Raw genomic sequence first — 13,914 nt, 5'->3', positions numbered from 1 at the left:
TGTGACACTCCCTGTTTCTTTTATGAATTCCTCTTTCTTCTAAGTCCTTACCAAATTCAGCCCAAAGGAGCCAGCTCTTGCTTTCAACATTTTACCTGGAAACTCTCTTGCCCAAATCCATTGGTTCTCTTCAAGTTACTGTAGATTGACAGTTTTACCAAGCATTTTGTCTCTGCAGAGTATGGGTAACCTTTTTTCAAGCCTCCTCTAACAGTTTGCTCACTGCTCACCACTTGGTCCCAGAGCCAATGCTACATATTTTTGTTTTTGTTGCTTATACACCCCACTCTTGGTACCAATTTCTGTATCTATCACTATTATCACAATAATGCCGTGTAACAAACAAGCACATCTAATTTCAGAGGCACACAATAATGCGCATTTGTTCTCATTCATGAGTTTTTTGGTTGGCTGGTTCTGCTCTGCGTGTCCTATATTCTCCTCCTGGAACCAAAGCGCACTCCTGGAATCAGTGCCCTAGCCAAGGCATGTACTTCTCATGGTGGTGGCAGAAGTATAAGAGGGCAAATCCCACGGTACAAGCTCATTTCAAGTCTCTGTGTCACACCTATGAACATCTGGTTGGTCAAAGCAAGTCACATGAGCCCAAAGCCAAGGTCCAGGGAAATACACTCAACCTTTTGTGAGAGAAACTGCAGTTACATTGCAAAGGGCACAAACACAGCGAAGGGTTGAGAATTGAGGCCAAAAATTCAATCACGGCCCCTTCAGCACATCCCGTATGAATAATCCAGCATTTCTGGCTTTAAATGTAGGGATGTGGGGCTCCAATTATTCTCAGTTTGGGGGCTTAAGCCCAAACCAAGATACTCAAGAAAGTACTGGTAGCAACATCTGACACCTACCCAGACATGTGTGCACATATATATCTACTTATGGATATATATAAGGTTCTGTACCCTTAGACCTCTCTCTCTGAAAACATATAAAAACACATGCACACTGATATTCTCACATGCACAAACATACACCTAATCTCTACATACAGTTGCACATGCTCTCACATATGTGTGTGTCTCCTTCAAGGCTCATGCCACCTCCACACCTGTAAGGAGATCATGCCCCTAACAGATTGGAGCCACCAAAAAAATCCCCCCTACCCCGTGTTTCCCCACTCAGCCCTCCCTCCAGGTCTCCATAGTGACCACTACATACTTGCTCCTCTCTCCTCCAACCCCTGATCCCCTCATCCTCGGCAGGTAAACTCACCTGCCTTGCAGGGAAAACCAAAGCCACCAGATTTTTCAGACCTGTGCCCAGAGCTGCAGTTGGTCCCTACAGTAGCTTAGTGCTGGGTTAAGAAAGACACTTAACTGTCATCTATTGGAAAATTATCATGATGCACAATTTTTATTAGAATAAGGTCCTTTACTGCCATCTGCCGCAGATGTGTCATAATAAATATATAATTCGATTATGTCTGTGTTGTGAACAGCACCCCCCTTATACGTGGCACCCTTCATCAGTGTAAAACTTGCACCACCATCCATGGCATTCTGGCCTGTAACCACCTCCCTCCTCACAGACACACCCCACCACCCACAGGTACACCCTCCCTCAGACACTGTCTCCCTGCAGGGGTCACCCCTACTCAGAAGGCTGCCCCCTGTCCTCAGCATATGTCTCCAAGAAGTGAGCAGTCCGGGGCCTGTCCCCCACCTAGGGCTGTTCTGAGCCCCCAGTCGCTGAGGGGCATGAAAGCTCTTTGTCACCTTCACATGGGCACATATGCTCTCAGGCCATATGCCGGCAGGTGGGTGGATGGGGAGGCCACTTACTGAGATGGTGAGAGCCTGGGAGGGGCGGGCCCCTCCGGAGTGGCCCTGGGCAGGGCATGGAGCTGCCCACCACCCCCCACCTGCTGGCTGGGGGCTGGCCAGCTTCCCAGCTGCCGGCACCCCCTCTGTCCCTCCCCTTCTCTGACCCAGATTCCACATTCCAGAAATAGCTCTGGCAGGTGACTGGCAGGCAGGGTCGGCCCCAGCTGGGATGGTGGGGGAAACAGAAGCTTCGCTACATACACATGCCCCTCCCCAGCCAAAGGACCTACCTGGGAGGGCCCACGGGTGTGCCATTACCCCCTCAGTCTGCCCCATCCTGCCCCCTCTCTCTACACTTCTGAGAAAGAAAAGAAAGAACAGAGAACGTGCTCCGTGCCACTCCTCCCTTCTCTGACGCTGCCCATCCCCCATTAGCGCTCATTCTCCTCTTCTCCCTGCCTTCCTCCATCCCTTTCTTCCAGCTTCCCCTCCCCTCCATCATCTTCGCCTTCTGTCTGCCTGTCTCCCTCAGCCCTGTTTCTCCCCACCAGCCTTTCTCCCTTTCTTTCTTCTCAATTTCTGGCCCTTCTCCCTCCCCAGCCTCCCTTTCTGTGTCTCTCCCACTCCCTCTGAATCACAAGGGAGGCTGTGACAACACCTAGGAGCGGTGGCTGCTGGGTGGTACCTGCCACCTGCCCCTGCCACGCACCTACCGCATTCCCCGCACCTGCACATGGGTACACGTGTGTACACGTGCACATGTGCACACACGTGGAGTCACTCTCTGACAGTGCTTGGGATAGGTTCCTGGACTGGGAAACACCCTTGCTCCTTGCTCAGGGGACCTGAGTTCTAGTTTCAGCTGTGCTGTGTCACTCTGGGTGGGTCCTGACCCCTCCCTGTGCCTTCAAGTTCTCCATCTATGTTGTGAGGCTTGGGTTTGGGGACCCCCAAACACCTCCTATCTGAGTCACAGAATGCTCTGTCCTCCCTTCTTTGTCCCCTCTCCCCTCCCCCAGAACTCTCCCAGTTTCTTCTCTGATTTACTCTCTCCTCCATAGACACAGGAAGGGAGGCTGAGAAAATTCCAGTAAGCAGCCAACCTTCCAGGCAGCCTTGTCCCCCAAGCCCTCTCCCAGGCCTGACCCTAACAGTCTCCGGTTATTACACTACAGGCTCCTATCAGGTTGGACACTCCAATCCCCAGAATATCAGGGCTGAGAGGAACCTGAAAGACCATCATGTCCAGAGATGCAAATAGACTTCAACTCACATGTCATCTCTGATCCCTGGAGCTCAGGACTGAGATTGGGTTAAGCAGAGAAACGTGCCACCAACGATTAGTGATGGCTGCTTTGTCCAGGAATGTTGCATTTATCTGACATTCCTTGTTTAGCCCAGTTAACCACACACACACACACACACACACACACACGCACATACACGTTTACAGATTTTTTTTTAATTTATTTATTTATTTATTTATTTTTGGCTGTGTTGGGTCTTCGTTTCTGTGCGAGGGCTTTCTCTAGCTGCGGCAAGCGGGGGCCACTCTTCATCGTGGTGCGCGGGGCCTCTCACTATCGCGGTCTCTCTTGTTGCCGAGCACGGGCTCCAGGCGCGCAGGCTCAGTAGTTGTGGCTCACGGGCCCAGTTGCTCCGTGGCATGTGGGATCTTCCCAGACCAGGGCTCGAACCTGTGTCCCCTGCATTGGCAGGCGGACTCTCAACCACTGCACCACCAGGGAAGCCTGTTTACAGATATTTTACAAAGAAACTGTAGCCTAGAGGAGGTGAGTGTCAAGTCAGGGTCACCCAGTTAGAAGGTCAAGGAGCTGTTTCCCACCTCGGTCTGCCTGACTTGAGTTCCCCATTATCCTGTGTTGGGGGGGCCATCCGAGGTCCTGGTAAAGAGATGCAGTGTGGTCACAGGAGTTTCAGGGAGAATTATCTGGCCACATGGGCAGGATGGATTGGAAGCTGTGCAGTGGTCCAGGCAAGGCACAGTGAGGCCTGGGCAGGGGCCATAGAGTCAGAGAGTAACGGGAGGGTCCAGGAGGCCTTCCTAGAGTGAGTGATGAGGAGCCAGAATTCCCACCTCCCGAAATAGGCACCTCTCCACAGAGGGCACTGGGCAGAAGGTGGGCTTCCTCCCACAGTCCCACCCAGCCTTGGACCAGGAAGTTCCTGGTTAACTGAGTCACTCTCCTAAGTCCCATTTTTAGACAGATCCATTGAGCCTTCTGGGGGAAATAGTGATTGGGCTTAAGGACTGGTGGGCAGGCTGGGAACCACAGCTTTGAGATTCTGTTTTTTTTTTAACAAACTTTTTTTTATTTTTGTGGATTATTTTTATTTTTAATTTTTTTATTTTTGGCTGCGTTGGGTCTTCGTTGCTGCACACGGGCTTTCTCTAGTTGTGGCGAGTGGGGGTTACTCTTCGTTGCGGTGCGCAGGCTTCTCATCAAAGTGGCTTCTCTTGTTGTGGAGCACAGGCTATAGGCGCGCAGGCTTCAGTAGTTGTGGCGCACGGGCTTAGTTGCTCCGCATGTGGGATCTTCCCGGACCAGGGATCGAACTCATGTCTCCTGCATTGTCAAGTGGATTCTTAACCACTGCGCCACCAGGGAAGTCCCAGCTTTGAGATTCTTGAACAAGAATAATTCCTTACTCCCTCAGGGGTAGAGAGGTCAGGCCAAAGGAGGAGAGACTAAAAGGCTTAAGTTGAACCTCGGAGGCCCTGAGGCCATGGTTAAGGGCAAGAGCCTTGCAATGAGGCAGCCCTTTCATTGAATAGATGCTTACTGATCACCTCAATGGGCCAGGCTCTGCTCTAGGCACCAGGGACACATCAGTGAACAAAAGGGAAACCTCTGCCTTCATAGAGACTACATACTTTTGGGGGGGGCAGATAGGGGGAGGCAGACACAACAATAAGCATAAATAACTCAAATAAGTATATGGTTTATTGGCAAGTAGTGTAGGGCAAGGAGTACTGGGAGTGCCGGCAGCAGGAGGAGAGGGGTATTGCAGCATAAACAGGGTACCAGGATAGAACTCATTGAGACAGATGTTTGAGCAAGCACTTGAAGGAAGTGAGGGAAGGAGTAGTGCTGGGGAGGTACTCCAGGCAGGGAGAAGAGTGGTACAAAGGCCCTGAGGCAGGAGGGTGCCTAGTGCATTGGAGGAGGAGCAGGACTGGTGTGGTTGGGATGGAGCAAGATAGAGTCAGGCAAGTGCTTTGGGGCTTCCTGAATTTTCCTAAGTAATCAATCTAAAGATAAAGACTAAGTGAATGGTATAGGTGTAGCATAGTGACTGTGAGAAGGGCAAAGTAAGCTAATATTTTCGAAGTGCTTAGTACAGTGCCTGGCATCAAAAAAGGCTCAATAGCCCTCAGTTGCTTTTGTTACTATTATACCTTTATGCAAGACAGTGGTATTGGAAAGACTGTATCATCTTCTTGAATAAGATGCTTTTTTTAAAAAATTAATTGATTTATTTATATTTTTGGTTGCGTTGGGTCTTCGTTGCCGCGCGTGGGCTAGAGAAACCAGTTGTGGGGAGCGGGGGCTACTCTTTGTTGCGGTGTGCGGGCTTCTCATTGTGGTGGCTTCTCTTGTTGTGGAGCACGGGCTCTAGGAGCATGGGCTTCAGTAGATGTGGCACGCAGGCTCAGTAGTTGTTGCACATGGGCGTAGTTGCTCCGCGGCATGTGGGATCTTCCCCAACCAGGGATTGAACCTGTGTCCCCTGCATTGGCAGGCAGATCGTTAACCACTGCGCCACTGGGGAAGTCCCTTGAGTAAGATTCTTTTCTCCACTTTACATTTGGAAAAGAGATGCACAGAGAAGGGAAGGGACTTGCCTAGGTCACCCAGCAAGGCAGGTGGGGGAGCAGAAGCTGGATCTGCAGGTAGGTGCGGATGAGGGATGAGACCCCAAGGACCAGGACTGTGAGTAGGGGGACTCGCAGGGGAGAAGTGGGGAACTGGGAAGGCCATGAGCCGTCAAGGGAGTGACTTATGAATTTAGGCAGCTCCTACTGCACTTGGCTCTCCAAGCCATCCTGGATGTGATGGTTTTTACTGGAGGAAACGAAGGCTTAGGAGGTTGAATGAGTATCTTGTCCAAGGTCACACAGCCCTCCGGAGGCTGAGCAGGGATTCTAACCCAACCTGGAGGACCTCAGATGAGCATAGCAAAGCGAGGATGGAGTAGAGGGGACAACTAGAAACACTTAGGACGTACAGCCGATAGCACCTGGGGGGCTAATTTGACCACACAGATATGAGAAGACCACCTCAGACTGCTTGCTCTGAGCCTCAGTTTCCCCCGGGAACAGCGAGGTGTCGCCACGATAAACTAGTGCAGAGTCTCCTGGCCCCTCTCTCGTCAGGGAGCATGCGTCTGGTTCCAGCTGGAACCGGTTTGGTGGGGGCGGCTGGAGGGGCGGAGTCCCCCGTGCTTAGGCATGCGCGTGCTGACGTGGGCGCGCGCTCCCTCTCGGGGTCGGGCGGCCTGGGCGTGGGCTGGACTGAGCGTCTTGCGCGCTTGCGCACCCGCCCCTCCGCGCGCGCGCTACGGCCACGTGCCGAGAGGGCTGCGCGCGCCCCCGCCCATCCCGGGAGTCCCGAGCGACGCGTGCGCGCGCGTGACGCGGGGGGCGGGGCGGGGCGGGGCCGGCGCGGGGCTTTAACCCAGAGGCCCCGCCTCTCGGGCGTACAAAACCGGAGCCTCGGGCCGGGCCGCGTGAGGGAGGAGGGTGAGTGCCCGCCGCTGGCCGCAGCTGCCGCCAGCCCGTCCGTCACTTCGTCGGTCTGTCCGGTCCACGTCGTCGTCGCCGCCTCCTCAGCCCGGACGCCTGGGGCCCGCCCAGCGCCGCCCGGAGCAGCCGCGGCCCCGCGAGGAGACGGGCGCCGCCCCCGCCCGGCCCTGCCCTGCCCCCGCCCTCCTCCCCTTCTGTCCGTCCGTCCGTCCGTCACCCCGCCCGCTCGCGCTTCCGTCCTTCTGTCCGGCCACCAGCCCTCGGGCCCGTAGCCCCGCTCCGCCTGCTTTGTCTCTCCCTGGCTCGCTGTCTCTTTGTCTCTGCCCTCGCGCTGCCTCCCAGCCCCTCCCTCGCTCCCCGATCTCGGGTCCCCCTCAAGGCGCTCGTCTCATCCCTCAGAGCCTCCCCCCTCTGAGCGCCCCTCATCTTTGGGGGTCCTTTTTTCAGAACACCTTCCACACTCCCCCAAGGCTCTCCTCTGAGCTTCCCGCACATCCCTTGAGGGTCCTCCCTTCCATCTGTCCCCCCAAATCCCGGGGGTCTTGCCTCCTCTTAGCCCTCATTTCTTCAGGGTTTTCCCTCTTTTGATGTCCCCCGTATACGCTGATACCTTCTAGATCCCTTGGGGTCTCTCCTTGGGACCCACAAAGCTCCCCAGCTCCCAGACTTCAGCGCCCCTCCCTGCCTTCCCTTGGTTTGTCCGCTGTCGCTGTCTCTCCTTGTTCTCTCTCGGGCCTCCGCGCTCCTCATTCCTCTGGGTCGGGGCCCCCTGCTTTGCTCTCCCTGCCTCTCTCTGCCCCCGCATCTGTCTTGCTGGTGTCACCACTCGATGTCTCTTGCGCTGCAGACCCCCTTTTAAGGCTACTCCTTTGCCAGGGCTCTTGCCGCGCCCCCTTGCTTTCTCTGCCCCGGTCCCCTGTCTCCCCTTCTCTCTGCTCCTGTGTCTCTCCCTCTCCCCTTTTCTGTCTTTGCCGGTCTCTGGGTCTCTGACCCCCATCCGGCCCTCATGGCTTTGTGTCTGGAGCTCTTGAAGCAATGTGAGTGGTGGGGTGTCCGGGTCTGGCTGGAGTCCGCCCGCAGGCTGGCCGCGGCCGAGGCTCCATGGGGTTGGCGCTGGGGCGAGGGCTGGCGCTGGGGCAGGAGGCTCTGGGGCCTCCCCACAAAGGGGGCAAGGAGGGAGGGGCCAGACTGTCTGGCAGAGGTGGGAGTGGGGAGCCTTCCTGCTCTGAGGCTTCTGCTTTAGTTGCTTGTGTGTGTGGACGGTGCCACGGGCTGGGCATCCCTGCCCGCTTGGCCCTGCATGGCCTGGCATTTTGTGATTGCTTGTGGGCAGGCCTGGGCTATTTTGGAGCCAGCAGGATGTGATATCACTTGGGCGTTTATTTAGACGCGATTGGGGGTGGGGACTGCGTTCTTGCCAACTTGAGTAATCAAATTTTGCAGGGGGGGGGTGCGGCCTCCTAGGCAGCTGGGCTGTGTGGTGTGTGGCCAGAACTTTGCAAGAACCAGGGTCTGTGCTGCCTTGGTCTTGCTGAGACTGTCAATCAGGGTGAGGGGAGAGAGGGGTTGTTCTTAACCTGACCACCCTTGAGGATTAGGTTTGGTGGTCTAAGACCTCTGCGGCCAGCCTCAAGCTGTGTGACCTTGAATGAGACCTTCAACCTTTCCAAGTCTCAGTTTCTCCATCTGTAAAAAGGGAATAATTATGCCAGCCTCACAGGGTTGTCATGACAATCAAATGAAACATCTGTAAAGACACTTCGGGTACTGTCAGCCTGTCTTTAAACTGAGCCCCACAGAGGGAAAGCAGCTTGCCCGGGGCACACAGGCTAGTTCATGGCAGAGTTGGGACAGGGATCCAGGCCTGGGACTCCCCAGCCCAGAGTTCTTTACCCCCCCTCCCACTCCATTGCCACCTGGTTGTTCAGAAATGCACCTGCCCTTCCAATAGGGCAGGGGGCAGGCTGCCCCTTTTTATGCCCCCATTCCTGGTTGCTCTTTGCCAGGTAGTAAAGATAGGTGGGTGTGCCCAGCTGGATGTCTGTGCTGGAGACAGTTGGATTTTCCATGTTCCATCCCATTGTTGTTTAAGGGTGGGCCCTGCTTGGCCAGTGGCACATAGGAATAAAGTCTGTCAGTTTGTGGCTGTGAGCCCCACCTGCTTTTCCAGCTTCCCGTAGAGTGGGGGAACAAAGGCCCCAGCTGAGAGATGCTCCACAGACAGCTGGGGTCTGCTGTCAAGGAGCCTCAGATGTCCCAGAACTTTGGAGCAGGAGATAAGATCAGCTATTGTAGCCCCCTCGTCTTACAGATGGGGTCCAGAGAGACCAGGGACCCACAGAGGATTTCAGCCAGGACTCCTGTGTCCTCTGCCATAGCACTGCCTCTGAGGAGGTCGCTGTCTGGCTGGTGTCACCTGCCCACTGGTGTATAATGACAATTTCCAACATCCGTTGACCTTTTACTGTGGGCCCTGAGCTTGACACGCTACACAGACTACTTGCAGCGGGGAGGAGAAAGGGCTTGGTCTCTGGCCTGAAAGTGGAGGGAATCAGGGTTGTGGTCCCCACATCTCACCTCTCAGGGAGGCTGCTTTTGCCTGGGCTTCAGCTTCCTTATCTGTAAAGTGGGAATGATAATCTTTGTCCTAAGGCTGATTCTGAAATCATGGAATCCCTAAAGAAATTCTGTGAGGCAGAATGCCAAGGTTCTATTCTCGGCTCTGATGCTAAGATGCTGTGTGGCTTCAGACAAGTGTCTTCCTCTGTCTGTATTTTTCCTTTGAAAAAGTGAGGAAGCTGGTTGTTGTGCTCTCTTAGGTGCTTCCAGCCCTGACATTTGAGGATTTTAAGGTAACTGAAACGCCACCTATTTGCACCTACATCTCATCTTACCTGTTAAAAGTGTGCTTGATCACAAAATAAGAGGCAGAATGTGTTGAGTGCTGCCAGATGTGTGCTGATAATGTGCTGTGGGGTTTCATCGGAGAGAGATCTTGTCTGGGCAAAGGGATCAAAAAGGCTTCCGGAAGGAGGCAGTGCTTGAGCTGGGCCCCTATACCAGACATGTTCTGCCTCTTATACAAACTGTTCCAGAGAAAGAGTGCGGGTTTTCGGGCGGCAGACACCTGGTCTTAGTTGGTCTGCATCACTCGCTGCCTGTGTAATCTTGGGCTAGTTACTTTCTTTGAGCTTCAGTTTCCTCCTCTGCACGCAAGGTAATCATATTTACACTGCAGGGTTGTGGTGAGGATTAAGTGAGATTCTACATTAACAAATACCTAGTACACGGTAGGCGTTTAATAAATGTGAACTTTCACCTCCAGATAATATCTGGATCCCTTTTTGCTTTGTGGGAACAAGACAGAGGCCCAGCCTCTCCCTCTACCCACAGTGGCTGGGGTTCAGGTAGCAAGGAAAGCACCTCCTGGCTGTTCTAATATGTAACCGCAGTGATCCTCTAACCTCTCGCTTGCTGTGTGGGACATTGTGTAATCTGCCAGGCTCTTTCCTTTCCATTGTTCCTCACAACAGTCCTGGGAGGAAGTCAGAAGCCAGTGGAGTTCTCCCTGTTTCACGGGTGAATGAAGAAGAGGGGCCCAGGGAGGGCTTGCTTGACTTGTCTCCCCCCTGCAACCCACAGCGTTGCTCCAAATTTATTGCTGCTGCCCGGTAGCCTACTGCTCGGGCTGCCTTCTCTGGATCTGGCGTCTGTTCTGCAAGGAGGGTTTGTTTGGCATTTCCCCAGCCTCTGAGCTCATCTCAGATTTAAATGGAACTAGCTTGAGGTTGGGTGGGGACTGAGTCACCACCTTCCCTGGCTTTCTCGTCCTGAGCAGCAGCCAGACACACCCAGGGGGCTACTGCCGTAGACCTGCTGGTTGTAGACCCTGCACACAGCAGGCTCTCCTCCCAGAAGCTCGGGTGGCTCAGGAATGTCTCTCTCTGGGCTCTCAGGGGAAGGCGGCAGTGGTGGCTCCCTATGTATTTCTTCACCTCAGGGATCTGAAAGCACAAGCCACACTGAGCTGTTGTTGCCTGGCCTCTCCTGCGCCAAGCCTTTATTTGTGCTGTGCCCTCCCCCGTGGTGCTGTCTCTTCCCTTTGAGGCCCACATTGTCAAATGCCACCTCTTCCAGGAAGTCTCTGATTGCTGCCTCTGGAGTCAGACTGTGAATTCGGTCCCAGGTCCATACTTGCTGAAAGTGTGACCTTGGAGATCACTTAACCTCTCTGTGCCTCAGTTTCCTCATATATAAAAATTAGGCTCCTCATCTTTACAAAGTTCAGGTTCCTGAGCTCTATTCCCAAAGATTCTCATTTGGCAGGTCTGGGGGCAGGAATCAGCTTTCTAAACCAGCCCTCTGGAGGAGTCTGATGCTGAAAGCCTGTGGGCCGCACTCTGGGTAAAGCTGAACTGAGAGTTTCTCGGGTTGGTGTCACAGTTTGGCTTGTCCCTACTGTGTGACCTTGGATTGATTGACTTTCTGCGCCTCAGTTTTCTTCCGTGTCAGACTGGGATGGAAATGCCTTCCTCACAGGTTGCTCTGAGGGTGCAAACTCGTGTCGTAAAGGCCCCTCAAGAAATGGGAACTTGTCGGCTACACTGCCGTTCACAGGGTGTCGGGGACTGTGCTAAGCACTTTCTGGCATTATCCCAGTGCATTATTGCAACAATCCTGTGATACAGGTCCCAATATTATCCCCATTTTCCAGGTGAGGAGACTGGCCCCTCATCATGGTCTTTGTTTCAGGCAGGGTTGTTTCCAGAAGCAGATTACCCTTCCCCTGCTCAGTCCCGGCAGCAGACACTGTCAGACCTGGCCAGGGTGAGGACTGTGGAATTGAACATCTGGGCAGGAATGCAATCCAGTCGTCAGCAGGAATTTAATGAGGTTATCGAGGTGTGCGGTGTGAGTGCCTCTCAGGTTCCCAGGTTTCCCAGTCCTGGCTGTGGCTGCCTCGCCTCCCTCAGCCTGTGTTGGAATCAGCTGGTTCCTCCCCCACCCACTCTTGGGAACCAGGGCTACCTTAAAGACAAATGAAATCCATATTCTAGAGCTAAAAGATTATTGTTTCTTGTCTCACTATAAGAAGCGTGCTAAGGGAGGAAAAGGGACAGGAATGTGCCTCGGATCCCAGAACGAGACCATGTCAGGGCCAGGTGAGAGCCATAGCACTGTCTCCCCACCCAGGTCTCCCTCATTTCTCTGTCCCTGGCCTGGGTCACCCTGGGGAGAGCTGGTGCATGGAGGTCTGGTTTGGCCAGTGAATAGGACAAAAGCAAGAAAAGTGATCCCAAGTGGTTGGAGCTGGACTTGGCTCAGCCTGGAGCTGAATTGGGCTTGGAAAACACTTTCTGACCAGGGGCCTGCCCTCCCAGCCCTGGGCCAGGCTCCGAGAGGATGGGAGAGACCAGACAGACAGGGCCTCTGCCCCTGGGAACTTAGGATCTGACAAGGGAGACAAGGCCTACAATTATGGGAGACTGTGTGACAGTCTGTAATTAAGCATCTGCTGAAGGAAAGCATCGTCTGAGAAGGAAGAAGTGAGCATGAGCCAAAGGAAACAAGAGCCCTCGTGAAGGGGGCTGGATTCGCAGGGACCGACATTGGGGCTGATGTTCCTGGGAATGGTTTCTGCAGAGGCACAGGTGTGGGGGCTAGACAGGGTAAGTGCGTATTATGGAAACAGTGAGTAGACTAGTTTTGCTGATGCATCAGGGCTCTGGGAGGCGCCAGGAGATTGTAGGCAGCATTGAACATGAGCTGAAGAGCAGAGGCTTTGGAGAGCCATGGAAGGTTTTAGAGCCGGGATGGCACAGCTGGAGGATTTTTTCAAGATGAGTCAGGCTGGGTGAATTGGAATGAATGAAAGTGACAACAGGGAGGAGCTTTGCAGGCAACTCAGAGAAGGGAGAGGGCAGGGTTCGGGTGGAGCCCGTGCGAGTGGGAAGGGCCAGTTGGGGTAGCAGAGGATGTTGTGTTCCCTGAGGAGAGCCTGACCAGGGGGCCTGATGGACCAGCGGGAAAGATGTTGGGTGTTGCTACTTGGAGCAGGAAGTAACAGTGTGAGCACGTTGCTCGCACACCTGCTCTGTGCCAGGCTCTGTGCCAGGGCCTCCACAGATGCTCTCATGAAATCCTTACAGCAAGCTCAAGGCAGGCGGACTTACCATCCCCATTTTACAGATAAGGAACATGTGGCTCAGACCCAAAGCTGACTGCAAATGCTGGCTCTTCCCACAGTTCAGCTCTGCTTCTTGGAAAGGAACCTCCTACTGTTAGGATCCCAGGAATCTGAGCCTTCTTGCCCCTTGAATTGGGGGCACCTAATACATCCGCTAAAGGCCAGAACCCCCTACTTTCTAAAGACCTGGAAGATTGGGGCTGGGTGCCAGCTCAGAATTTCTTCAAGGTGGGGGAGTCAGGGAATTGAGGGGCCTTCACATCAGCAGTTTTACTCGCCAGGCTGTGAGCAGCCTCCAGAGCTGGGCCTCGTGTGTGTCTGTTGCAACAGTGGGCATGTCCATGACGGGGCCCACTGGGATTCTCAGCCAGCCCCCACCGGAGAGGGTGGGCCCTGGCCCAGTCACAGAGGCAGGGAGGGACCTGTCCGAGGTGCTCGCGGCACAGGAGAGCCAGGTGATGAAGGTGATGAAGCCTATTTCCCAGGCTGCAGCCAGGGATGGCCACTGGGCAGAGGGAAGGGGAAGGGGACTGGTGCTTAAGAGCGGCTAGCAGGGGAGGCAGCAATGGTTGGCGGCGGTGTGCAGCTAGGAAACTGGTGGCCAGTCATTCTCCGTGTGCCGCCCTGAGCAGGGCCTTGTCCTGGGGTCGTGAGGCCACATGGCAGGCACAGCCTCTGTGTTCCACTCACCCCACTCCTCCCTTGTCTCCAATAAACACCCCCAGGATCCTTCTGCCAGTCTGCTTTGGCAAATTCATACCAAAATCAGGACAAAGGTTTTGATGGGGATTTTTGTGCTCCTTTGTAACAGACACAGCCTGAGAAATGTTCGGATATTGGAACAGTGAACTAGACTGACCTGTGCTGTCCCTTTCAATTGTAGTTATTCACTTGATTAATACGTTACCATTTGCCAGGTGCTTTCTTGTAAATGTGATCATTCTCATATGTATTCATGCTTTTCATTTCGTTTTTAGCACATTGTTTCTGGATCCTTAATGTTTGTGTAGCCTGTTTTTTAATTTCAAAGCACTTACATCTACTTTATCTCGGTAGGTTCTTATACAACCCTAAGAGGTCATTGCTATTCTTGTCATCGTCATTTTCCAGAAAGTGACTTGCCCACGGTCACTCTGGGCTTCACTGGCTGAGCTGTTGTTCACTTATTCAACAAATAT

At 53.8% G+C, this 13,914-nt stretch overlaps 1 protein-coding gene across 9 annotated transcripts in view; it reads left to right on the top strand.

Moving 5' to 3' along the window:
* The window catches only part of DLGAP4 (DLG associated protein 4), a 136,539-nt gene that overhangs the window by 67,850 nt on the left and 54,775 nt on the right, over window positions 1–13,914 (top strand). For 2 of the 9 annotated variants that reach the window (XM_082361939.1, XM_082361940.1), the window contains exon 1: window positions 6,553–7,586. The exons of 6 other annotated variants lie outside the window; for them this stretch is intronic. In XM_082361939.1, the coding sequence (XP_082218065.1) occupies window positions 7,556–7,586 (31 nt within the window). In that variant the 5' untranslated portion in view covers window positions 6,553–7,555. One more of the 9 variants, XM_082361932.1, reaches the window with a different exon arrangement.

This window comes from Balaenoptera borealis (genome assembly GCF_965194805.1).
Source record: "Balaenoptera borealis genome assembly, chromosome: 16".
In the NCBI taxonomy this organism is placed as follows: Eukaryota; Metazoa; Chordata; class Mammalia; order Artiodactyla; family Balaenopteridae; genus Balaenoptera; species Balaenoptera borealis.
The sequence above is the reverse complement of the archived record's forward strand: the minus strand, read 5'-3'. Positions and strand labels throughout refer to the sequence as shown.